The 22,742-nt window shown below is 36.4% G+C and overlaps 1 protein-coding gene across 4 annotated transcripts in view; it reads right to left on the reverse strand.

Moving 5' to 3' along the window:
* Positions 1 to 22,742, reverse strand: part of eys (EGF-like photoreceptor maintenance factor) — a 242,607-nt gene that overhangs the window by 110,924 nt on the left and 108,941 nt on the right. For all 4 annotated transcript variants that reach the window (XM_078932365.1, XM_023963743.2, XM_078932366.1 and 1 more), the window contains 6 exons: positions 16,736 to 16,907; positions 16,309 to 16,387; positions 15,716 to 15,915; positions 9,766 to 9,890; positions 9,025 to 9,149; positions 8,472 to 8,685 (listed from right to left, as the gene is read on the reverse strand). In XM_078932365.1, the coding sequence (XP_078788491.1) occupies positions 8,472 to 8,685; positions 9,025 to 9,149; positions 9,766 to 9,890; positions 15,716 to 15,915; positions 16,309 to 16,387; positions 16,736 to 16,907 (915 nt within the window). The remainder of the gene's footprint in view (positions 1 to 8,471; positions 8,686 to 9,024; positions 9,150 to 9,765; positions 9,891 to 15,715; positions 15,916 to 16,308; positions 16,388 to 16,735; positions 16,908 to 22,742) is intronic.

Here is a 22,742-nt window from a genome sequence, read left to right on the forward strand (position 1 = left end):
ATATTAAGTGCATATGTTATTTTGGATAAACCAAACCTCTTATTTTAGACAGCAGCACATATAAGCTCCTTTCAAAATAAAATACACCCTGGGTCAAATAAGATCCTCCTGCTGGAGCAAACGTACTCAAATTACAAATATAAACAGGCAAACATGGTTATTTCCTGGAAAAATCCCAGCTTTTGGAAGCAACTGGAAGCAAGCCTTAAGGCCACTCACCAACAGGCCCCAAGTGGTGAGAAGCGGGGACTCAACATCATCCACACTGATCCTGAGGACAGGAACACCTCAGCCCGGCCCTCTTCACTCTGTTCACCCATGACTGCTCTGCCATTCATCCCACAAACATGGTTTTAAAGTTTGCCGATGACACCACCGTAGTAGGTCTCATATCCAAAAACAATAAGACCTACTACAGAGGGGCGATCCAGCTCCTAACAGGATGGTGTGCCGACAACAACCTCATCCTGAACACCTCCAAGACCAGATCATTGTGGATTTCAGAAGGTTTAGGAAGGTGTACACACCCCCTCCTCATTCATGGTGAAGAGGTGGAGCGGGTAGACCACATCAAGTTCCTGGGGATCCACATCACATTTGACCTCACCTGGTCGCTGCACACATCCCACCTGGTGAAGAAGGCTCAACGGAGACTCTTCTTCCTCAGGAGGCTAAAAAGGACTGGACTCTCATCTCAACTTCTGGGAAAACCTCTCATTTTCTATCATCCTCTGTCTTAGTGCTACGGTGTGGTACGGGAGCTGCACCGCTCAAAACAGGAAGGACTTGGCCCGGGTGGTGAAAACCGCACAGGAGATTGTGAAAGGGCCTCTCCCACAACTTGACTCAGTGTACGACAGGCAGGTCAGATGGAGGACTGGTCGTATAGCTGCAGACCCCATCCACCCAGGACATCATTCCCTCTGGAAAGAGGTACGTTCGGGAGCATCATTATTTATTTAATTTATACTTTTTTTATCCCACAATAGGAAATTCTTCTCATCCCAGACTTAACATAACCCACTAATCCCCTGTCACTACACAGCTGACAATGCTCTGGCTGAACTTTAAATCAAGTACGCAATATTCATGTCATATGTGCAATATTCATCCCATTCTACTGTACAGTCTTATGTATTATTTTTTATATAGTATTTTCAATATTTTTGAAAAAGAGTTGCTGGAAAAAATTTCAATGTGCACTGCAAAATGTCAATAAAAGATTCTGATTCTGATTTATCTCCTTCTCACTTTACGGCTGTACTGTAAATAGACTTTGCAAAAAGTCTGTGAAGCGTGCAGATGACACTACACTACACTAAGTGAAGGAGAGGAGCTTTGGCTGAAATCAACACATTCATGCAAGTATATTACATGCCTCATTTTATGGTGAAATAACGTGGTTTATATCATCCACAAGAATGGGCAATTATGGGGTAGTTCAGTGAAAGTTCCACCGCCTGAAAGCTTATTGGGGTTAGTGACGCAGACAGTCTTAAAAGACTTACTCCAACCGCAATTGGAAGCAAGCATTAAGGCTACTCATGCTCAATATAGTTCTCATTTGTAGGAAGTCATTTGTAGGAGAAGTGTCAAATGGCACAGCCTTTTAAATTAAAAAGCATTCCCAGTTGCACCTAACTCATGTACTGCCTCATAAGAAAATTACACTAGATAAATTAGCATCTCATCTTGAAAGTTGTAAATCTTACAGCTGTCGAGAGTAAACGTGTCGATGTTTGTTAGATGTTAGGTTCTAACGGGCCAAACACCTTTTGATCTGACAGGGGGCTCCTCTGGGCATTTGGCAAACAAGCTAACCTAAAAACCGCCATTTTCTCCGGGGAACGATGTGACTAATACCCTGAGGAGAATCCCACGATAACAAAAAGTGAGAATTATCAGGATCAGACCTACTGTGCTGTACGAAGTAATGAGGATAAATGCACGCAGCAACAATGCAGTGCCGTCTTCTGCTTAAATCCTGACAATGGGGTTTGCCAATGCTGATGATGGAAAATTACCCCTTAGAGACAAAGCTATTCATTAATTTTACAGCCTTGTTTAGTCTGATGTAGTCTTTGATGCATTCTGAGGCTGATGCCAGGAGGCACTACCATGGCTCATTAACAGTAAGCTTCAGTTCAGTCTTTCCTTCAAAAGGTCTAATATTTTTACCGTCACTTCACATTTTCGTGCCAGAATTTTACTTTTTCTAATGCCTCAAGCAACTTTTCTTACAAAATCTAAATTGTAGATGTTTAAAATACACACTTTCTCATAATAGTTCTAAAATGGTGCATCATACCTGTAGTTTTTTACTGTTAGCATAATGCTGACCATGCAGTTTGCCGGTACCCCAATCTGTTCAAAAGCTCCTCTCCTTTTTATACAGGAAAGGGAGTTAGCCTCTGGGGATATTTCTTCATATAAACCTTTCATGTCAGATTTAATTAGGGCCAGTTTTGATATACTGTCAAAAAAAAGGTGGGAAAAATGATATGTCAGATTTAATGTAACACAGACAAGTGCGGCACAATGCTGCAATGCAGACAGCAGCCACATGTCAGCTGTGCTGGTGCTCGTTTAGGAAAATATATATGAACCTCAAATCAATAAAATGTGGGGCAAACCGCAGATGATGGGATTTAATTAATTTGGAATTGGCGTTTCACTTATATACATAAAAAGGCAGCATAGAAGGCATGCTGCGTCCCAGATTTATAGTGTAAGGTAATTGACTGACTGATTGAACTTATTAAGGGACTGAGATAAAATACTGTGAAAGACCGTTGTTGGACTTATGCCAGTTGACAGCCCAGAGAAAAGGAAAAAAAGGTCATTCTTGCCTGGCAAAAGTGTCTCCCCCACCCAAAAAAAAAAGAAAAATAGGAGAAAACCCCATATTCCTGACATTTCTAAAATACAGATTTCCAAATATTTTATGGATTTGGCTTAAAATGTATTGCTTTTTGCAGAGTCAGGTTTAAAAAAGATTTATAAATGAGCTTAAATAATTCCACTGACAGGCCCTGACGTGTGTCACTTCGGAATTTTTTATAAACATTTCTAACCTTGTTTTTTTCTTTTATATAAAAGTCAGTAAAAAGTGGCTCCCAATGTTTCTGAAAAGTTGTTGCCACACTCACCAAGCCCTGCAATTTCGATCTAAAAATAATCAGAATGCCTCGAGTCCTGTTAAATGCTTGGAAATACTAACTTCTTACTCATCAGGTGGATTTTGCGGAGCTTTGAGGGGGTAATTTCATTTCTGCTACATGTGCTAGCAAAAGATAACAGCTTAAACCGTGCTGTGGTGATCACTTCTCAAAAAGTCAACCAAATCGTGGCCGGGCAGCAGTAAGCTTCTCTCCATCATCACTGTCTTCACATGATTCCCATCAGCTACAGCCAGAGTTCAAACCAGGAAGCTTAGCCCTAAACTCTTGCATTAAGTTTTCCTTAAACATTTTAAAGGCTGTTTTTATGGAGCAAATGAGCCACTGAACAGAATGATAAAATCTAAATGTATTTTTATTTGTATCTGTTTTTTTAATGTAAATTTAAATTAGATATTCTTTAAATATTGAGATGTTATCTATTCATTACAGAACAATGTATATGTGGTCCTTACAAGGTTTTTACACTGACCTAAACACCAAGGTCGGATCCAAATTCTTTCCCTACGGCTTCTCCCAACCTCTACATTTAGCCCCTACAAGCGGAGAGTTATGGAAAAATGGTGTCTTCAAATTTGAATGTTGCTACCACTCGATGAAATCATCAATACTTCCCGGTCATCAACGTTAGCACATACAGTAGCTGCCATCACTCGGAAAATACATAACGCCGGTTTTATAACTTTACAGAGTCATGCAAAAACAAAACCTCATTATTTACATTTAAGTGTAAACTTCTGTGCTTCAGAGCACACCCACGTGAGGAAACGCATTTTGTCAAGAGCGGCTCGGATCACCCCTACCGGCAGAGGGACACTAAGCCCTAGGTCACTACGGCTTCCTCAATAAAAAAAATTAATTGGACAGAATTTACAACTACTAATGTTAGAAATATTATTGCATTTAGAAACTCTGATGTATAAAAATGTTAGTTAATGAGAAGAAACAGATGTTTGTCATGAACCCCAAACCTTCTAAATAAAAACACAAGAGAATCCTAATTTTCTGCCATGGACATAGAGCCGGTCCTGCATTTTTTCAATCCAACCCTGCTCAAACACACCTTCCTTTGCTGACTGTCATTGTCAGGCTTTGCCTGATGCTGAGCTGAACCAAGTGTACATAAGCAGGGCAACATGGAAAACTAGCAGGACAGTGTACCCTAAGGACCAGGGTTGGGAAACACTGACATAGAGGATGTTGAATATACATTATGATCACATGTAGTTTTGTGTGGACATAATATAAGTTTGTCTAATTGGCCAAAAATAGCTGTAAGAGTTTTTATTTGAATCCATTTTTTCTACCCGCTATAACCCTTTCAGGGTCACAGGGCTGCCAGAGCCTGTCGCTGCTACTGTACACCCTGAACAGGTCGCCAGGGCACACAATCGATCCCACATGCACACCTATAGGGACATTTTCAGAGTAACCAATTAGCCTATGAAGCATGTTTTGGAGTGTGGGAGGAAGCTGGAGAGAACCCACGCATCCACGGGGTAAACATGCAAACTCCACACAGAAAAAGGACAAGCCAGGATTCAAACCAGGCCCTTTACCTGAGAGCCGACAGTGCCAACCACTGTTCCACCATGCAGCCCGTTTTTGTTTCAGATTTTTCCAAATCGCTTATTTGTAAGTTTAAACTGAGCTACTCTCTTCTCAAGAGAAAGTAGCCAAAAAGCCTTCACAATAAAATGTTTCTGTGCTTTTCTTTCTGTTTTTTTTTTTTTACTAAAATGAAGAATAAAATGAAAATTGACCAGTCAGAGATGACGTTTGTATTTCTCTTGATTTAAGCAGTGCAGTGCATAGACTTCAGTGGGATCTTGCTTTTGAATCAAGACTACCCATTGCTCTGAATGTTTTTTTAACTGAATGAATACTCTGTTAGTACTCATCATTTTTATGAAAAAGTCATATGGCCTTTCCATTTTGATGGGCAGCAAAAATATTTCTTCAAGGTCATGTTGTTTTTTTTTACCGTGACAGTTTGTAACCATCGTGCACTTTCTTAAATGTCAGTTTGACTCACAACAGTTTTGTTAGTCATCTATTTTGAATAAACACATTTCTTTTATTCACATTAAAAGACACATTGTGTGGCCGTAAAAGACGTCAACAGTCTGTTTCTAATAACACAAAGAAACAAACTTATTTCAAACTTAATAACCCTAAAAAAAAAAAAAAAATAGTTTTGCTCTTTCGAGGATTTAAAGTTCCTGTGTAAATCCTGTAGCATCCACCTCAATTCTCAAGACCAACCTGACAATTTTATAGGTTTTATTGGGGTGGTGTTGTCTGCTAACAGTCATTTAACTGACACCACATATAAGCATAAACAGACTAATGCATACCCCTAAAATTAAGAACGTCTTTAGTGTTTTACCTGCTGCTATCCGAGCAGCTTAGTTTAGGGATGCCACAATTCTTGGCTTAAAACCGCACCGTGCGTTACACCAATGAACCGAGAGTAAATAGTTGCATCCCTCCTGCAGATGTTTATGTCGAATGCGTGAAATGTTTCGTAATACGTTTGATTAATTAGAATTTTTGGTTTTATTAAATTATACCACACTCGAAAAACTGGACCCTAAAAAATGAATTTAAGACTCTTAAAATGTGAGAGAAATTTCTTGAAATAAGCAATAAAATCTGTAAGAAAATGGCCTTAACAAGAATTTTAGTCTCTAAGTCATGTTTTCTTAAACTAAGATTATTTTGCTATTGAAAAATTTTGAGATGATTTTTCCTGAAACAAATTTTTTTAACTTTAGTTTTTGCAGTATAGCCAAACTGAAAGCTTTTTTTCCATATTGTTGTTTGGTTATTAGCAAATTAAAGAAAGATTGTTTCTAAATTTGTAAATGTTTTGCTATTGTTTTTTTTTTTTTAATTCACAGGTCATACATACATCAACCGAAACAAAACTGTGACCTACAAATCAAGGTTTGAACAAAATCTTGGGGAAAGTGAATCATTCCATCCCAAGTTTCAAATAAAATCCCAAATATAATTTAAAGTTTAAGTTTCACGTGAGGTTACTTGGACTTAAACATATTTTTTTAATTGACGAATTAATGTATTTTATTCACAATTGCTACAATTTAAGGAGGAAACACTTCTTTTTTCCAATCCCATTTGTTAATTTTTGAATATGTGTTGTCTCTGTATAAACATAAACACATATGTATACATATTTAAATGGCTGTGGAACAGTCTTCAGTATGAAGGAGCACTGTCTGAGTCTATTTCAAGCAGCACCAAGGGCACTGCATGTGCTTAGTTGGTGACCTAGTTAGATAAACTCACAAGTTTCTGGGTCTTCGTACTTTAAAACTTATTTACTTTGATTATGCACTTATGTGAACAAGAGAAAACGAGGGTTTGGTGTGTGTATCAGAGCCTTTGTTTATCGTTAAGCACACTCAGTGTGCATCTTTAACCCTTTCCCATCTATCGAGCTGGATCAGGTGCGGTGGGGAAGACCCATCACATGTGAGCCACACTGATTTTCAGAATTTTGCACTGAATTGGTTCAAGCTTGTGTGTGCTCAAAAGGTCTGTTTACAGTTCCATGAACTGTTTCAAGGGTAAATACACCTCATCTATCTCAGAGTGAAAGTCTGTCCTGCTCACTAAAGTCTTCTTCTTACACTAGTGACTGAGTGTAAAAGCACAAAGCTATGGAGACTGATGACTTTTCTCACGCTTTAAATCGCTGTTCCTTAATGAGAATACACACATTTAAAATACCAGTTTTTAAATCAAAGCAAGAGTAAAATTACTTGCTATCTTAAAGCCGTATGAGATTCCATTCGGAGAGGCAGATCAGTCGAACTCTCCTCTCATTCAAGACTGAGCAAGACCATAAGAATAGGTTTTCAAAAACTTAAATTAAATTTTTGATGTAACAATTTATGAATTCCCATAACTTCACATCACTTCTCTATTCAAAAATACAGAATTAGTTAAGGTAATAGAAGAATAATGAAAGCTGTTCATTGACTGCATTTAGGATCATTTATTGCCACTTAACTGGGGTTCAAGGCTTTACTAACCAATCTATGTCTTTGACTATTAAACTATAGTCTAATTATTACTCATATCGATCATTAAGTTTTCTACTTCAAAGAACTATATTTAAAATCATAAAGAACCACAGCGGATATGGCAGAAAAGTAAGGTAATAATAAATTAATTTAAGCTGAAGCTCTTTAAATGTATTCAGCCTTTGAAGTGTTTCAGATAGCAAAAGGAAACCAAAGCCAGACCTCTAGATCTTATACGTGGCTATAGCTATTTTTGCTCTTAGTTCAAATTAATTATTCACAATTATTCATACACATTTACAAGTCTTGCATGAATAAATGGCCTTTTGAGAAAATGTAGGATAAGTTCTAACTTTACTAGTTTTTTTTTCAACCAAAAAGTTATAAACTAATGCAGATAAAAAGTAATATTAAATCTACTCAAAAAGTAAACCCCTTGTATTTTTTTTGTTGTTAAAAAAATCATGAATCATAAACAATAAGGTAAACACCCAGTTCAATTCTCTTTCGATCTATTTGAAAATCATTCCCAGTGCCCAAATCAGCCCAAAACCCCCCCCAACAAACCTGTGTCCTTTTCTAGGACATAGTTTCTACAGAGCGGCAGTAGTTTGCCTCTGAGTTGTGGGCAGGACTGAGTTGTGGAGCATCTCAGCCCCCCTTTCTCTCTCTGTTGCTGAGTGCTCTCTTTTTACACGCTCTCCCGCTGGCCTACAGTCCATCACACTCCCAACCTAACATTATCAGTCCAACAAAAATGACAATCTTTATTGGCGCTATCCAGAAGTACAGTTTTGATGCAAATGCTGCCTCAAACAATGACAAAAAAAGATGTACATGGATACATTATGTCTACAAGTTGCTGCATCAGAATGGAGAGGAGCTGGGTGCCTGTGGCCCACCCTAGCATACTCTATACTTAACAAATATTAACTTTTTCCAACTGGATTTTTTAGTCTGCTCCTGATACATATACGATTTGAATAAAAAATAAACAAAACTGCAATTTAAAGCTTAATTTTCTTTTTATGCGTTCGCCATTATCAGAAAAATACCACAAGAACATGTTAAAAACACCAAAAACATCGTTTTCCTCTGAGAGGGTCTTTAAAATGTTATTTTGGAAAGATGCTAACCCTTTCTTTTTAACTGAGGAGAAGTATAATGTAGGAAAAGCTTCCTTGGCTTTATGACTTTTAGCCCCACAAGCACTTCCATCAAAGAATGGCCTGGTGCATACCTATGGATAGCTCTGCTTTCGGCTCTGGGCTGAGTGTTGGCGTCTCCACCTTGGATGTGTAGCCCCAAGTGATGCTCTTAACTACAGTCACCAAGGGAACGGGATCCGTAACAGGAGACAGGCAGCTGACCTTGTTGATGCCATCTACACAGGAAAGTGCTTCTGGACATGGATTTAGCAGGCAGTCATCATAGTTGTACTCACAGTTTTTTCCCTGAACACATAAAACAGACAGCTTTAAGACATGCAGGGGTTTTAGATAAAATAATCAATGAAAAGACTTGTATTTTTAGACATATTCATCTTGTTTTTTATTAAAAAATACTAACTGTAAGTTAATAAATTAAAATAACTAAAGATCGTCTTTGGTTTTTTCTAAAATTTAATGCACCAAACTTACAGTTTTTGTGCCTTAAAAATGCTTAGACTAGAGATTTAAAAATAGGTTATCATCCTTCATCCCCCAGAAAAGATTTGAAAGTATAGGGGGCAAAAGGGTAAAGGTTATCCCTTTTCACAAAAGGATTTTGAGGATAAGGTGGGGGAGCCTCACCACAAATCCAGGCCGACAGAAACAGGTGTAGCCATAGCCTGGATCATTCTGGATGCATATCCCCTGGATGCAGGGCTGTGGAAGGCACTCATTAATGTCATCCTCACAGTGAAGGCCTGTCCAACCTGCCAGGAACAAAAGCCCACAGAGTGCGGTGGTGAGCGCAGGCTCTCTCACTTCCACTCTCTGAAGTGAATATCAATCAGATTCCTTTACATTGATTTGCTTCTTTTTGGGTTCACACGCGTACATAGACAAGAAAAGGCTTTCACTAAAGAGTAACATGCCACATACATTTTAATGAGACGGGGTAGTATCGTCCTTAAATCCCGGTCTATTTTTTTCTTCACAATGCTTTGTTTCTGTAGCATATGACTACAAATTCTTCCCTGGAGAAAACTCGGCTTCCTCGAAATCCTTTTGAAACACGCAAACTACAGAATGAAGTCATAGCAGTGACCTTTTGGGCATTTTTTAAAAAAATCAATTACACATGTTTTTTTCACATTAAGATACTCTACAAATGTTTGTCTCTACCTTACATAAGGCAGAGTAACACACTGAAGCCTTCTTGTTCACTTCAAAAGTCCGGCATGTCTCACCATGCAGGCTGTGTTTTAGTATTCATGCTCATGGGCTGCAAAGGCTGCCTCTACTAGGTCTTAAGAGGAGGAAAAAACAGCGTCGGCTGCCTCATTTCTAAGTAAATTGAGAAAATCTCTGGATATCTGAGTGACTCACCTGACCTGCAGTGGCAGACGTAGCTATTAATAAGATCTTGGCAAACGGCACTGTTATGGCAGGGAGCTGAGCAACATTCGTTAACATCCACTTCACAGAAGTCCCCCGTGAAACCAGCTGGACAGCTTGAAAAAACAAATCATACTTACAAAAAAGTCTTAGGCAATCTCATTTATCCTTAACAAACCATCTAATAATGATTACTTTGTCACATTTTGAATGTTCAAAATTTTACACATTTTTGTGGTCTTGAAAGCATTTAACTTAATAGAGTGAGCAGTGAAGAGTAGAAGAAAATAAATATTATTAAAACAAAATGTGACAGACCTGCAGTGGTATAGGAAAAAAAAAAATCAGACTTGTATTGAAGGCTCCAAACTGTGACTTGATTATATATTTACTCATGTAAGGTGTGACAGGCATGCTCTCTAGCTAGAGTCTCACTGCTCCCACCCAGGAGACAGAAGTTCACAGCTTCCCTGATGTGATCATCATCACATTTGACATATTTTTGGTTTTCAAGGTTTTTAGACCATTTTTAAGAGAGATTTTCACTACCATACTGTCAAGCGTAAATGTTGTTTGCATTCCAGCATAGTAGCTTCCAAAAGTAAATGCACATTTTTTTTAAAACTCTGCCGTAAACTTGTTAGTTTCTTGCCATTAAAAATATTAATACTTATACTCTGAATGGACTAAATTAAGATGACATTCTGAAAAAAAAAGAAAGATCCATTCCAATAAAATGTGTGTTTTTGTTGTTTCTGTTCTTGTGCCGGTTTTCTGACGATTCAAGACATAAATAACGAAAAATAATCTTAAAATTGCATTTTTGAGTATTTCTTTAATCAAATTGTTTATGTATGAAGAGCTGATGCAAAAATATAGTTGGAAAAAGCTTGTGAGTGTGACGTAGAAGCTACAATCAGGTGGCAACAAGCTCCCTGCTCTGCTTCATTCTGATGGATCCTAGATCCATGTACGTCTTTGTTTTCCTTTCCGAGCTGGCATCTGGCTCAAAACTGCACGGTTGGATAAATCCAATATTGCTTGTTATTTATGTTGTACCAAAAATGTTAGGTTAGAGGTGTGAGGTGCTGTAAGCCAGTATGAGAGAGTGTAAACAAAAGGATGATGGGATATGAGGGCTCTGCTTTGCAGAAACTATGTTCTCTAGAAAACGACATGCTTTTTGATTTGAGCTTAAACGGCGATATCATATGTTTAAAAAACAAACACTCGGAACGCTTTTTAAATAGATCAAGCGTTGATCAAAGTAGGACTTTAAAAAGGAAAACATTAAAATCTCCATTAAAACCAAGTAAAATTGAAGAATGAAAAGGGAAAAAGACATAAAAAACAACAACACCAAGTGCTTGTATGCATGTATAAGGTGCAATAGGTGTGTTGAAGGGGAAATAAATATCACAAGGATTCTACAATTGTGTTTAAAATTTAAAGAAAAGCTCTTATTTTGCGGATGTTTAACAACCCTAATCATAAAGGCTCCTTAAGATCAAAGACTAAAAAAGCGTAGATCTGTCTTTTTAAATGAATGCTCAGTTTACAATCAAAGCCTCTTAAACCCATGTTTTAGTGCAAAAAACGGATCAAGTTCAAAACATAAAAAATATACTAGCATTTGTTGAATTCAGTTGTGAAATAAAAATAACGTAAACATGGACCAAAGGTTTTAAGCCCAAACACCATAACGGACAGTACAGAGTGTTCTCTGAAGTCTTTTAATGAACACTTACACCACTGATGTGCAACACTTATGCCTTCTTAAAAAGAACGTGCAGATAAAACATTACTGCCAACTTTATGTGTAATGGAGGTCATTTTCTTAAGAATTTATACCAATAATATATATATATATATATATAATTTTCCTTTTGATTCAAATTACTAGTCAGATATGAAAAACTTACACTGTGCAGAAAATACAATAAATAAAGCACAAAAAGCATTATGTTGTTTTAAATTCAGGAAAAAAAAATCATGATTTAAATATGCATTTTGAACAGGCTCAAAAATACAAGAAGGTAACAACGCTGCCTTTTACTATAACTATGTTAAGCAGTAAAACCCTCCGCGTCCTCATTAATTCAAATGCATCTGTTTATGCTAAACCGCCCTGGAAGGCACTTATTGTGCCAAAACTGAGCAACATACATGCATCTTCAGTACCATGTAAGCAGTTGAGCCTGAGCGGCAAATGCATGAGAAGGACTGGCGTGCCTCTCCGGTGTTTGCTGCAGTCATTGTCATATAAATAATGACAACAAGCATGCGGCAGCGCATCAGCACAAGGTTAGACAACATAATTAACTGTAAGGCACCCAGAGAATTACTGTGTCAAACTGGGACACTCTTTTTACACACACCTTGTATCCAGACACACTTCATCACTCAAAAGATAGCAAGTCAGCAATTAAAAATGAATAATTCATTTGGAGGATCCATGTAAGTGCAAACTTTTAATGCAACATGGTAAGTATGAGACAACATTCGTTTTTTTAATTGAAAACAAGTCAAAAGGGTTTCAAATTAGAAGTATTTAACCTTACATGGTCTTTTAATTAACAAGGTAATGGAACTTTGACCTGCTTGGCACTGAGACTGAAGCACTATACTGTTTGTGCACAACAAAGAGAGTCTTTTTTGTTCTTAATAAGGTAGTTTATGTTTGTTCACTGAAAGACAGAACATACAGAACTAAAATATGTTTTACAGACAGTGAAATGGACCTGCAGTGGATCATTAATGGTCAGAAGGCGCCGCTTTCAATGAGACAAGTGTGAAGGTGATGAATCAGGGAATTTTTAAAAAGCCAATATAGCAGCAGGGTTTTCATCCAGCTCCATCCAAGTTAATTTTAAATGAACTGTTCCTCATGTTTCTTTGCTAAAACATGTTTCAGATTTGGATATTGAATGAACTAGGCTGCCTGTATGTTGCACGTCTGCATGATACTGTAATGCAGCCACTAACAAGAAACAACATTGACAAAAAAGAAAATTCATCTTGGCAATATATCTGAAAAGGGAGTTTTTTCAAGGAAGTCTTTTCATGTAGTGTGTTATGATCATTATTTCATATCCAAAGTTTTAGCCGAATAGTGCCTAACATTCCCAGTAAAAGTGATTCATTTCTTAACTTTTACTGAGGAAGGGTCACAGAACTGACAACATTGTACATAAGGAGAGCTTTAGGTTTTCAGTTTTAGAATCAACTAAAAGCAAACGCCTACAACTTTCTGCCAGTTCTGGAAAAACAGTTTCTTCAAACAGCTGTACGAGGAAAAAAAGAGATGCATCCCATTCACAAACATGATGATCCATGTTCAGGACTGCACCACATAATTTTAAATGTGAAAATATTAATAGAAAACTGAATATTTGCCATTTCTCCCAAAGAATTTAATACTTTTGGATCATTTAAAAGCAAGAACAAACAAACAAAACAAAATCCCAGTGAAAGCTTTTGGACGCAGGGTGTTCAAACTGAAAAAAACATCACTATAAAATGACACATGTGAACTTACAATAGGCTAAAATTAGTAATTTAATATTTCTGAAAAACAAATCATGTAATCATTTATTTTCTGATTTTCTTCAGGAACAAAGAGCAAAAAGAAAAAAAGAAAGATTTTCTATTTTTTATATTTAAGCTCTAAAAGCATTTGGATTTAATAAATATGGTTGAACAAAAAAGACCAAGTTAGTAGTTTTACACATTAACTTAGATTATAAAGAATGGAAAGTCATTCTAATCTCCTAAGCAAAGCAGTTTGGGTGTTTTTTCTTTCCTTCCTAATGAGTAATAATATTCTGCCAATATTTATGACTTATTTCAATTAGACTGATCTTCTGATTCATTTATATTAGACCAATAATTTGTAAAATACAATCTTAGAGGAGTAAACACTTTATAACACTGTAAAAAAACAACCCAGCATGGATAGAGCTTTGATTTTAAGTTCCAGTTGAATCATTTAATAGCAGCCTGAGTGAAGATCCCAGACAGTGGATGTGAAAGACAGAATCTCAGGCTTATCTCAGTGATCGATTGCCCACATTGCTGCCAACATTCATGCAGTGGTAATGGGAATCGTATTTCCAACACTTTTCTCACCCATTTTCTCACAGTCAAAAACAATTTATGACCGTCCACACTGCTGTACCAAGGCAACCCCATAAAAAGCAGGTGGCAGAGGTTTACACAACACAGAACCTCAGAGAATTTAATATATCTAATTATTGAAATAAAAAAACTGTTCAACCTCCATTTCACTGACTGTAACTGCAGGCATTGTTGGATAGAAAGGCTTCAAATGTCCAAAGCAGAAACAAATGTGTATGGTTTAGTAAATTACAGCTAATATAGTATACACAAATATACACACAAATGTTGAGGTGCAAGAAGAATGAATACTGTAATATAGTTTTAAAATTGTATTGAGAAAGCTTCTTTGAGAAGAAGGTACAGGGCTTCTACAATAAAAGATAAACCAAATCCAGTTAACTGCTTTTCCCAGTGGTGTTTCAATTATAACTATGCCGAAAATAGCTAACATTTTTTTTTAAAGTGTGCCGTTGTGGGTACCGGATGTTCTCGGGTTGCCGGATGTTCTCGGGGTCCTTCGGGGTCCTTCAAATGAGTTATATCACTAGAGGAGACATCACGTGGTTCCTCATGGGAGGAGAGCACCGCCATCTTGGTGAGGTCACGTTTTGAAGACCAAACCACTTTTATAACATTTAATAAAGAGCTCTGTTTTTGCTTTCAATCACTTCATTATATGAAAAAGAAGAATGGCTTGAAATTTTGTTCAGAAATACAAACTTCACGAGTACCCCTAACTTAACTAGTATTAGACTATTTAGATTTTTTCTATGTTCCTTTATTTTATTTTACTTATGTTTTTATTTATTTGTGTGTTATGTTCATTGTTTCTTTTTTCCCCTCTTTTGTTTATTTTCTATGTCAATATGTTATATTTGGCAATGGTGACTGATCTTCGAGGCAATATTGATTACATCGTTATTGTTCGTTGTTAACGTTAATGTCATTGTTAATGTATGATACCGCAATTGTCAATAAAGTTTTAAAAAAAAAATGCAACGTTAACTCATTGGTCGTGGCAACTTACAGCCAATCAAATAGTGTGACGTCATTCGGTACCCACACCGTTCTCTAGGACAGTTTCTGCAGAGTGGCAGGAGTTCATTCGAATTTTGCCTGTTCTAGTGCGGAGCAACTCCGCCTCCTCTTCACCTTCCTGTTGCTGGGAGCCCAGACCATGGAGCTTGTGGCCCGCCCAGCATATTTTCTACGTCACAAATACACTCTTTTTCAAACTGCCTTTTCTGTCTGCTACTGATTCACAACAAGTTGCATAAAGAAATACTCAGAAAGGGAATTTTGAGCCTAATAGTCTTTGTATATGCCCTCCATCATCAGAAAGAATGGTGTTAAAAACACCAAACACACAATTTTCCTCAGAGTAGGTATTTAATCTAATCAATCTGGATCACGGACGATCTACATAAAATATACTGTAGCGTTTGTTTTGCTCTCTTTTGGCAGCAAGTCAAGTTAGTATGAAGAATTCCACTAGAATAATATGTAAACTATATAAAACAAATGCAAACATTAGAATATTTGTAAATGTTTATCTTCCCATTCAGTCAAAAATCTGAACTTGGCTTGGTTACATGAGTTATTCTTATCCTAATCATTTATTCCTTAATTGTATTATAAACAAAGGATAGTTTCAGGAAAACAAACAATGTAACATTGGTTTTAAACGAGTCCTATACGTAAATGTAAATCATAATGTAAATTCTTATTTAAGCAGGTGCAATTCCCCTCACAACATCTCTGACCATGAACAATCTTTGAATGTCAATGTATTAAATATTAATAAAAATGTGGGCAATCTCACCTGCATGTAAAGTTTGCTCCTTCCCCATCAAGGCAGGTGGCTCCATTAAAACACAATGAGGCATTAAATGCTGTGTCCTTGCAGATATCTACATCATTTTCACAAGTCTTCCCCGTGTAGCCGTCCTGGCAGAAGCACGCAAATTTATCAATGAGATCAACACAGGAGCCTCTGTTTAAACACGGACTACAAACACAATCCTGCAAATGAAAAGATATACACAATAAACAATAGATATTAAATGACAAATGACAGATAACAAAAAAAATAATTATGGATGTAAAATAATTTTCAATCATGTTGATTAAACAGTAGATTATATTTGTTTATTCATTAAGAAGAGTCTATGAGTAAAACAATCAACGTTTCATCCCTGCAAAAAGCTGTGGATTAATTTAATTAGGTATTGTACAAGGAACTGATTTATTCAGTTTTGTGTTGAGAAGTTCACATGATCCTAGTAGTGCAATTGACTCAGGTAGTACAAAAGTCAATAGAGTTATTGATACCAAAGACCATAAAAAAATGACCGCAAAAGACTCCTGACATTTATGGAGAACACCCAGAGGGTGTATTAATTAATTTCCACTCACATCAATGTTTGTTTCACATCTGTTGCCTGTCCACCCAGGTTCACAGAGGCAAGTGTATGAATATATTCCATCCTCACAGCTGAAAAGTCACAACAGAGGAAGTCAGAATGGATTTTTTTCACACTGTACTTATGCACAAACAGACCTTAATATGTATTTACTCCAAACACTACTTTACTTCACAGGCTGCGCATAAATTCTGTTCCAAAGATGTAATCTTTGACCAAAGTAGCAATTACCCTTTAACTGATTTACGAATGTGATTTAAACAGCATGAAGACAAGCTGTGAGGCCATCCCAGCAGCCAACACATGACACATGTTAACATTTGATGCACGTAAAACCGGGGTAATTACATATAATTTGATACAATTATTTTTTATAATTTGCTCTCTTTTTTACTTCAGTGTTGCAGAGGAGGCAGTACCTCCCATGAAGACAAGGTGCTGATATGCATTCATCTACGTTAGTCTCACAGTGGAGCCCAATAAAGCCAACAGGACACAAGCAGTGGTATTGATTAGGCCCATCAATACATCTTCCAGTGTTCTGGCATGGGTTTGAAACACACTCGTTGACGTTAACCTCACACCGCAATCCTAGAGAAGAAGCACATGTAGAATAAAAAAATTGATATTATATATATTTCAAGTATTTAAAAACAATCATCTTTGGCACTACAAGTGTTGAAGAAAAAGAAAATCATGCATATGGTATGGCTCTTGGGAAAGGGAAGTGTACAAACCGTTGGAGGAGAAAAAAGTTTGGGTCAGTTACATTTATAACCACCCCCAGCTTTGGAATCAAATTAAAAAAATATAATAATTAAGGAGATGAATACAGTGCATAGTTTTTGTGGTGTGAAAATGAAAAGAACACACTGCAAACAGGTTGTTTTAGTAAGACTTACATAAAAGGATGGCATGATTATTAAAAAAAAGTATCATATTGATTCAATGTCGGAATAGATCATATCTGAATAAAGACAGCTTATTTAACTCAAAAGTGTATGTACATCTATAAAACTCAGAAAACCGGTCAATATTTGGTGTGAGCATCATTTGCCTCAGTGCAACACGTCTCCTTTGCATTGAGTTGATCAGGTTGTCGAGTAGCCCACAGTGGGGCTATCGTATGGGCAGGTATATGGACGAAGAACACAGGTGCATTGGACTGAGGGCATTTTGAAAGCACAGAAATACCGTGATGAGATCTTGAGGCCCATTGTTGTGTCATACATCCAAGAACATCACCTTGTGTTGCAGCATGATAATGCATGGCTTCATGTTGCAAGGATCTGTACACAACACTTGGAAGTGGAAAACATCACTGCTCTTTTATTTATCCTTTTTAACTTGTCCTGTCCAACAGCTGAGCACACCAGATATGAGCTGAAAGCCTCAAGTTTTGGACATCTTTTACTGCTATAACAGGCGGGTTCCGGAAACCTCTGCTCAGGTGGGTGTTCAAATATCCCTGTTCTTGCAGACGCGTCACCCATCGAGCACTAAATTACAAATAATAATTGATTAGTGAACTTTTTTTTCACCAAGACGTTTTGATCAATTCTTCAATTGACTTCTGTGTGTTCAATCCAGACTATAAATTGCTCCGGAGTATAAGTCACAGGAGCTGAAAATGCATATTAAAACCCTTTAACTGCCTGCTCAACCAAATGGTTGAGCAAAATTTGAGTTACTATATTTTTATAAGAGAAGTTTCTAACTTAACTCAAACTGATTCAGCCATCTCAACCAATAAGTAGAAGCATGCAAAGCTAAAGGAAACCACCAGATGGCACTGTGTCAGTCAATGGTTGTTTGCCCAACCTCTTTGACTGACAAGCAAGTCACAACTTGAAAATGGTCAAACAGACTTTCTTTCTTTTTATGAACATTTGTAAGGTAGGAATATTTTTATTACTTGGTATTACTAGTAAAGGGTTTATTGAACAGAAATATGTTCATAGATAAACAAAAATAAACAAATTTCTGTTTCTAATATTTTTTTTTAAACATGCTCTACCAAATGGTTGATTTGTCACTTCATGGTGTAAGTAGCAAAATCATGCCTATGTTAAATAAAGGAACTGTTTGTCATAAAATCAGTTAAAACAACCTTCTAAATCATCCAGTGCTGAAGAAATTAATCATTAACACATCATGAATAATAATTTAAAATCCATATTACTGTATAGTTTTGTCTATTTTTGAGTTAATATCAGCTAGTGTGTAAATAAATGAAAAATCAAGATTATTACAGCTCATTTACTTGGCACTAAACAAAAAAAGCTGCAATAATAATATAACCAACAGTTGCAAAAGTTTTCTATAGTTCTCTTCTGCTTTACAACTACTAGATAGACACTAAAACATTCTACAGTGCAAGACCACAAGTTCATATGGCTCTTGTACCAGAAAATCCACATGAATCAGATGCAGATCTGTATGACAGTGATGATGACCCAACAGAGGATCCTGATTATTAGTCCACACATGCAAACGGCATTGGTGACAGTTCTTTTGAATCCCTGGATGAAGAAGAATCTCTTTCAACAACCAGATCATCCATACTGCCACCTCATAAGAACAGAAAAAGCAAACACATGCCATTCTACCCCACCAAGAATAGCTTGTCTCCTCCAATTTTGTTGGAGGAGACAGGCTAGTCTCCTGACTCAAGATCCCCCTCTAACCCAAGCAAAACCAAAAGAAGAATATGGAAGCATGAGGACATTGAGGAGTTCAAGGTTCCAGATTCAAGATGTGAGCCTCCTGAGGATGTACACACACCCTTCCAATACTTCAAAATGCTTTAAAGTGATTAAGCATATTGCTTATCATACACATCTTTATTCTGCTCAGAAGTTGGGAGATCCTAAAAGACAAGTTCTGAAGAAATTGAGGATTTCTTAGCAATTCCTCTATATGTGGGTGTTTTCACCTTCCCATCGCAGGCGGACAACTGGCACCAAGCGGCAACATAATTGCTGACATCATGCCAAGAAAAAGATTCCAGTTGTTACGCAGATATATAGATTTTTGTGATAAGTAGCACATCAACGAGAGTCCAGACCAATTTTATAAAAATTTGACAACATTTGACAACAAATGATTCAACCTGCTTAGCAATGCCTTTGGGATCATGCCTCTTTCAACAGTCAGACGGTGGAGCAAAGAGTCAAAAGAGTTCATCCCATGCCCATCACTGATCCCTGCCTAATAGATATCTCTGATATGCTGGTGCACCTGTACAAGACCCCAGCTAAATCAAGGTGATGTTACAGTCCCCTGTTTGGATACATCATCGACTTGTGTGTCACTAATTCCTGGCTGGTCTACAAGAGGGACCTACTGAAGCAAAAACCAGTGTCACTCAAAAGGTTCCTCCTGGCTGTTGCACACAGTTTAAATAAGATCAACAAGCAAGCAACCAAAGTTGCTTGCTTGTTGATCTTTTTCAAAGCATTGTTGATTATTTTCAAAGCATTATTGAGCTCTCTACCACAGATGTGGAAAAGCCACACACCAAGACCCTCAGTACCAAAACCACAATGTACACCACGACAACATGGCTCACCAGCCTCTTCACTCTGACATCAGGGACGATGAAACCTCTGTCCAAAGGGTGTGTCAAGGTCGAGATGTCAGAAATATAATGTTTTTCTGTGTGTCATTTCAAACAAAGAATGCTTTATGAAATACCATCAAAAGTGAGTGTTAATGATGTCTAAATTAATTGGTTCACATAATTTTTTCAAATATTTGCTGTATCTGTATGAAATCTTGTTCTTTTACCATTAAAGGACATCTCAACTGTTGGCACAAAGTGATCCTGGCATAACTCGCAAATACTAATGAATTGGGATAAATGATGTTTAGGTTCTGGAGCTCTTTGTTTCAACCTTTAGGTACTTTTTCACACATTTTTGCTCCTGATACTATGATGTGGCCTGCAAAGGGGCTTTTTTTGTGTAGCAAGCACACCATGTGAGTGCTAACACTTTTGCAACACCTCACTGCGCACTAAAAGATGAAGATTTTTCAAAACATGTGGTTGGCTTTGTACATTTTTGAATGCACTTGAGTGCTGAGTTAAGGTTCAGGTGAACCAAAAGTATTTTTTAGTCTCCACTATCTCCACCTTTTGTCCACCTTTTCTACATGGATGAAAGGACTGTTTTTTTTTAACATAGAAATCTGTGATTTTAGTTCAGTTTTTTTTACATCATGTTCAAAAGTTGTTCACCATTTGTGTTCTGCACTCGGCCTCTTGTCCAAGACCCAACATTGCAAAATACATGACAGAATTAGGTGTATTGTCTTCACTTGAAATACACCTAAATGTACTGAAGTTCTTTTACAATCAACAACATCCACTATGTCCTCAAATAATATACAGATAGGGGGGATATATATTTAAATATGTTGGTGGTATTTATAATTATTATACCATATAATTATTATTGTACATATTTCAAAATGAAATTGAATTGGTTTATGTGTGAATGATCAACAGCCTAAAGTGTTGAAATTTAAAAATTCATTTTTGGGAATCCAGTTGGAGCCCAGTATTTGCTATTTTTGTGTTCAATACATTTTAATTAAACCATAGAACTATAATTCCATGTTTTTTTAAGACAATACCAGTCTGAAACTATTCTGGAAGGATTCGTATTTTGTGAATATCAAATACATATGTTATGTCAGGTGGAGCATTACAGTGCATTGCTGACCAATAATTTTAAATTTCCATAATTTTTATCACTTCCACCTTAGTATATGATATTTTAGTGATAACTATTTACAAAAACATATTTGTAAAGTCAATGAAATGCTGTTTAGTACTTAATGGGAAATAACATCATATTACAAAGACGGTTAGACACATTTTTTGCAACAAATACATCATGCACTTAAAAGAAGCATAGAGAATCTTTTCATTGTTGTTAATGCTAAAGGAAAAAAAAATCCATTAAAACAGGCTTTACTAATATCCAAAATTCATTTTTCCTTTCTAGCAACTTTTTTAATACATAGGAAAAACAATATGCTTTTCTGTTAGCTTTATAGCTTTTTTTTGTTTTTCATCAAGGATTTTTTTATTTTATTAACAGTAGTTCCTCTTTTTCTGTTTAAATGACGAGTCATGTCTTATTTTTAAACAAAAACATGATGTCTGAATGGAAATATGAAAAAATTAAGAAACATTTAGTAGCATTATTTTAGTTTAAATTGGATGAAATCAGGAATTTGGGAGTGATAGCTACCCTCAGAAATCTTCTGCAGAGTTTATGTGTTTTTCATTAGGGTTAAAAAACGTTTTTTTCCACTGAAATATTTTTTTTATTACACTTGTAATCGAGTGATAAACCAGTAACTGAATTATCAATCATTCATATCGCTCTTCATCTGTGGGCTGAGACGGATGTATTCAAACTGCAGTAAGAAAGATTTTATTACTTCCTGTGTTTTATATATAGAAAGAGAGTAAGTTCTCTTTACGGAACACAAAATCTATCATTTCCTGCTGTTGAAGGAAGAAAAATGAAAGTTTTCTTGTGAAACAGCTGTTTCATTTATCAGAAAACAAAGCCGCAACGCAAGTTGAAAAATATGCCGTCTGTTATTTCAAAGGTCGAAAACAACTCTTACCCATAAAATCCAGTTAAGATAAAAATTGAAACATGAAGCAGCCACATATAGCTGACAAAAAAATAGGAAAAAAAAACTTTCATGGCTCTCAAAATTAAGAGCAATAATAACACACTTGTTTTTCAAACATATATTTAATATTTCAAAGAAAATAAAACTATTTCTGTTAAGGGCGTGATACACAGCCACTACATTTTGTGCATTTACCATGTATGAAACTTTGGTCTTTCATGATACATGCGTGATAAGCGTAATTCATAAGTGTGTTCATCGTGTGTTCATCATTAGTCGATGTGCGCAGATGTCCAGTGAGGGTTTCTGCTGATGGGCCTTTATGTGAATTTGGCTTTGAGCTGTTCAAAATTTTAGATCGGTTGAGAATTACCCAGTTTGTGTAGTTTAAGTAGTATATACACACTTGTTACTTAAATCTTACACAATTGTGTGTGATTTTTGCGAGATCCATGCAAATGTGTGGCTTTTTACGACCTGTCCACGCATATATTGCATATACGGCAGACATCTCACTTTAAAATTTCGTAATTGACGCACAAATCTCTAATGAATATCATGTCAACAGCTAAATAATCACGCACAGCTCATGTTCTACTATTATTTACGTGTTCTTTGTGCGGTTATTCATACTACTTCTGTGGTGACACAGGCTTTATGAATGCACTGAAACACATACTGATTTTCAAAACATGGTAAGAGTTAAATTAAAATATATTTGTATAAAAAAGCTTCTACTGTTTTTTGTTTTGTCAGATGTTGTTTGCT

This window comes from Oryzias latipes, chromosome 15 (assembly GCF_053564925.1).
Source record: "Oryzias latipes strain Hd-rR chromosome 15, Olatipes_Hd-rR_3.1".
NCBI lineage: Eukaryota > Metazoa > Chordata > Actinopteri > Beloniformes > Adrianichthyidae > Oryzias > Oryzias latipes.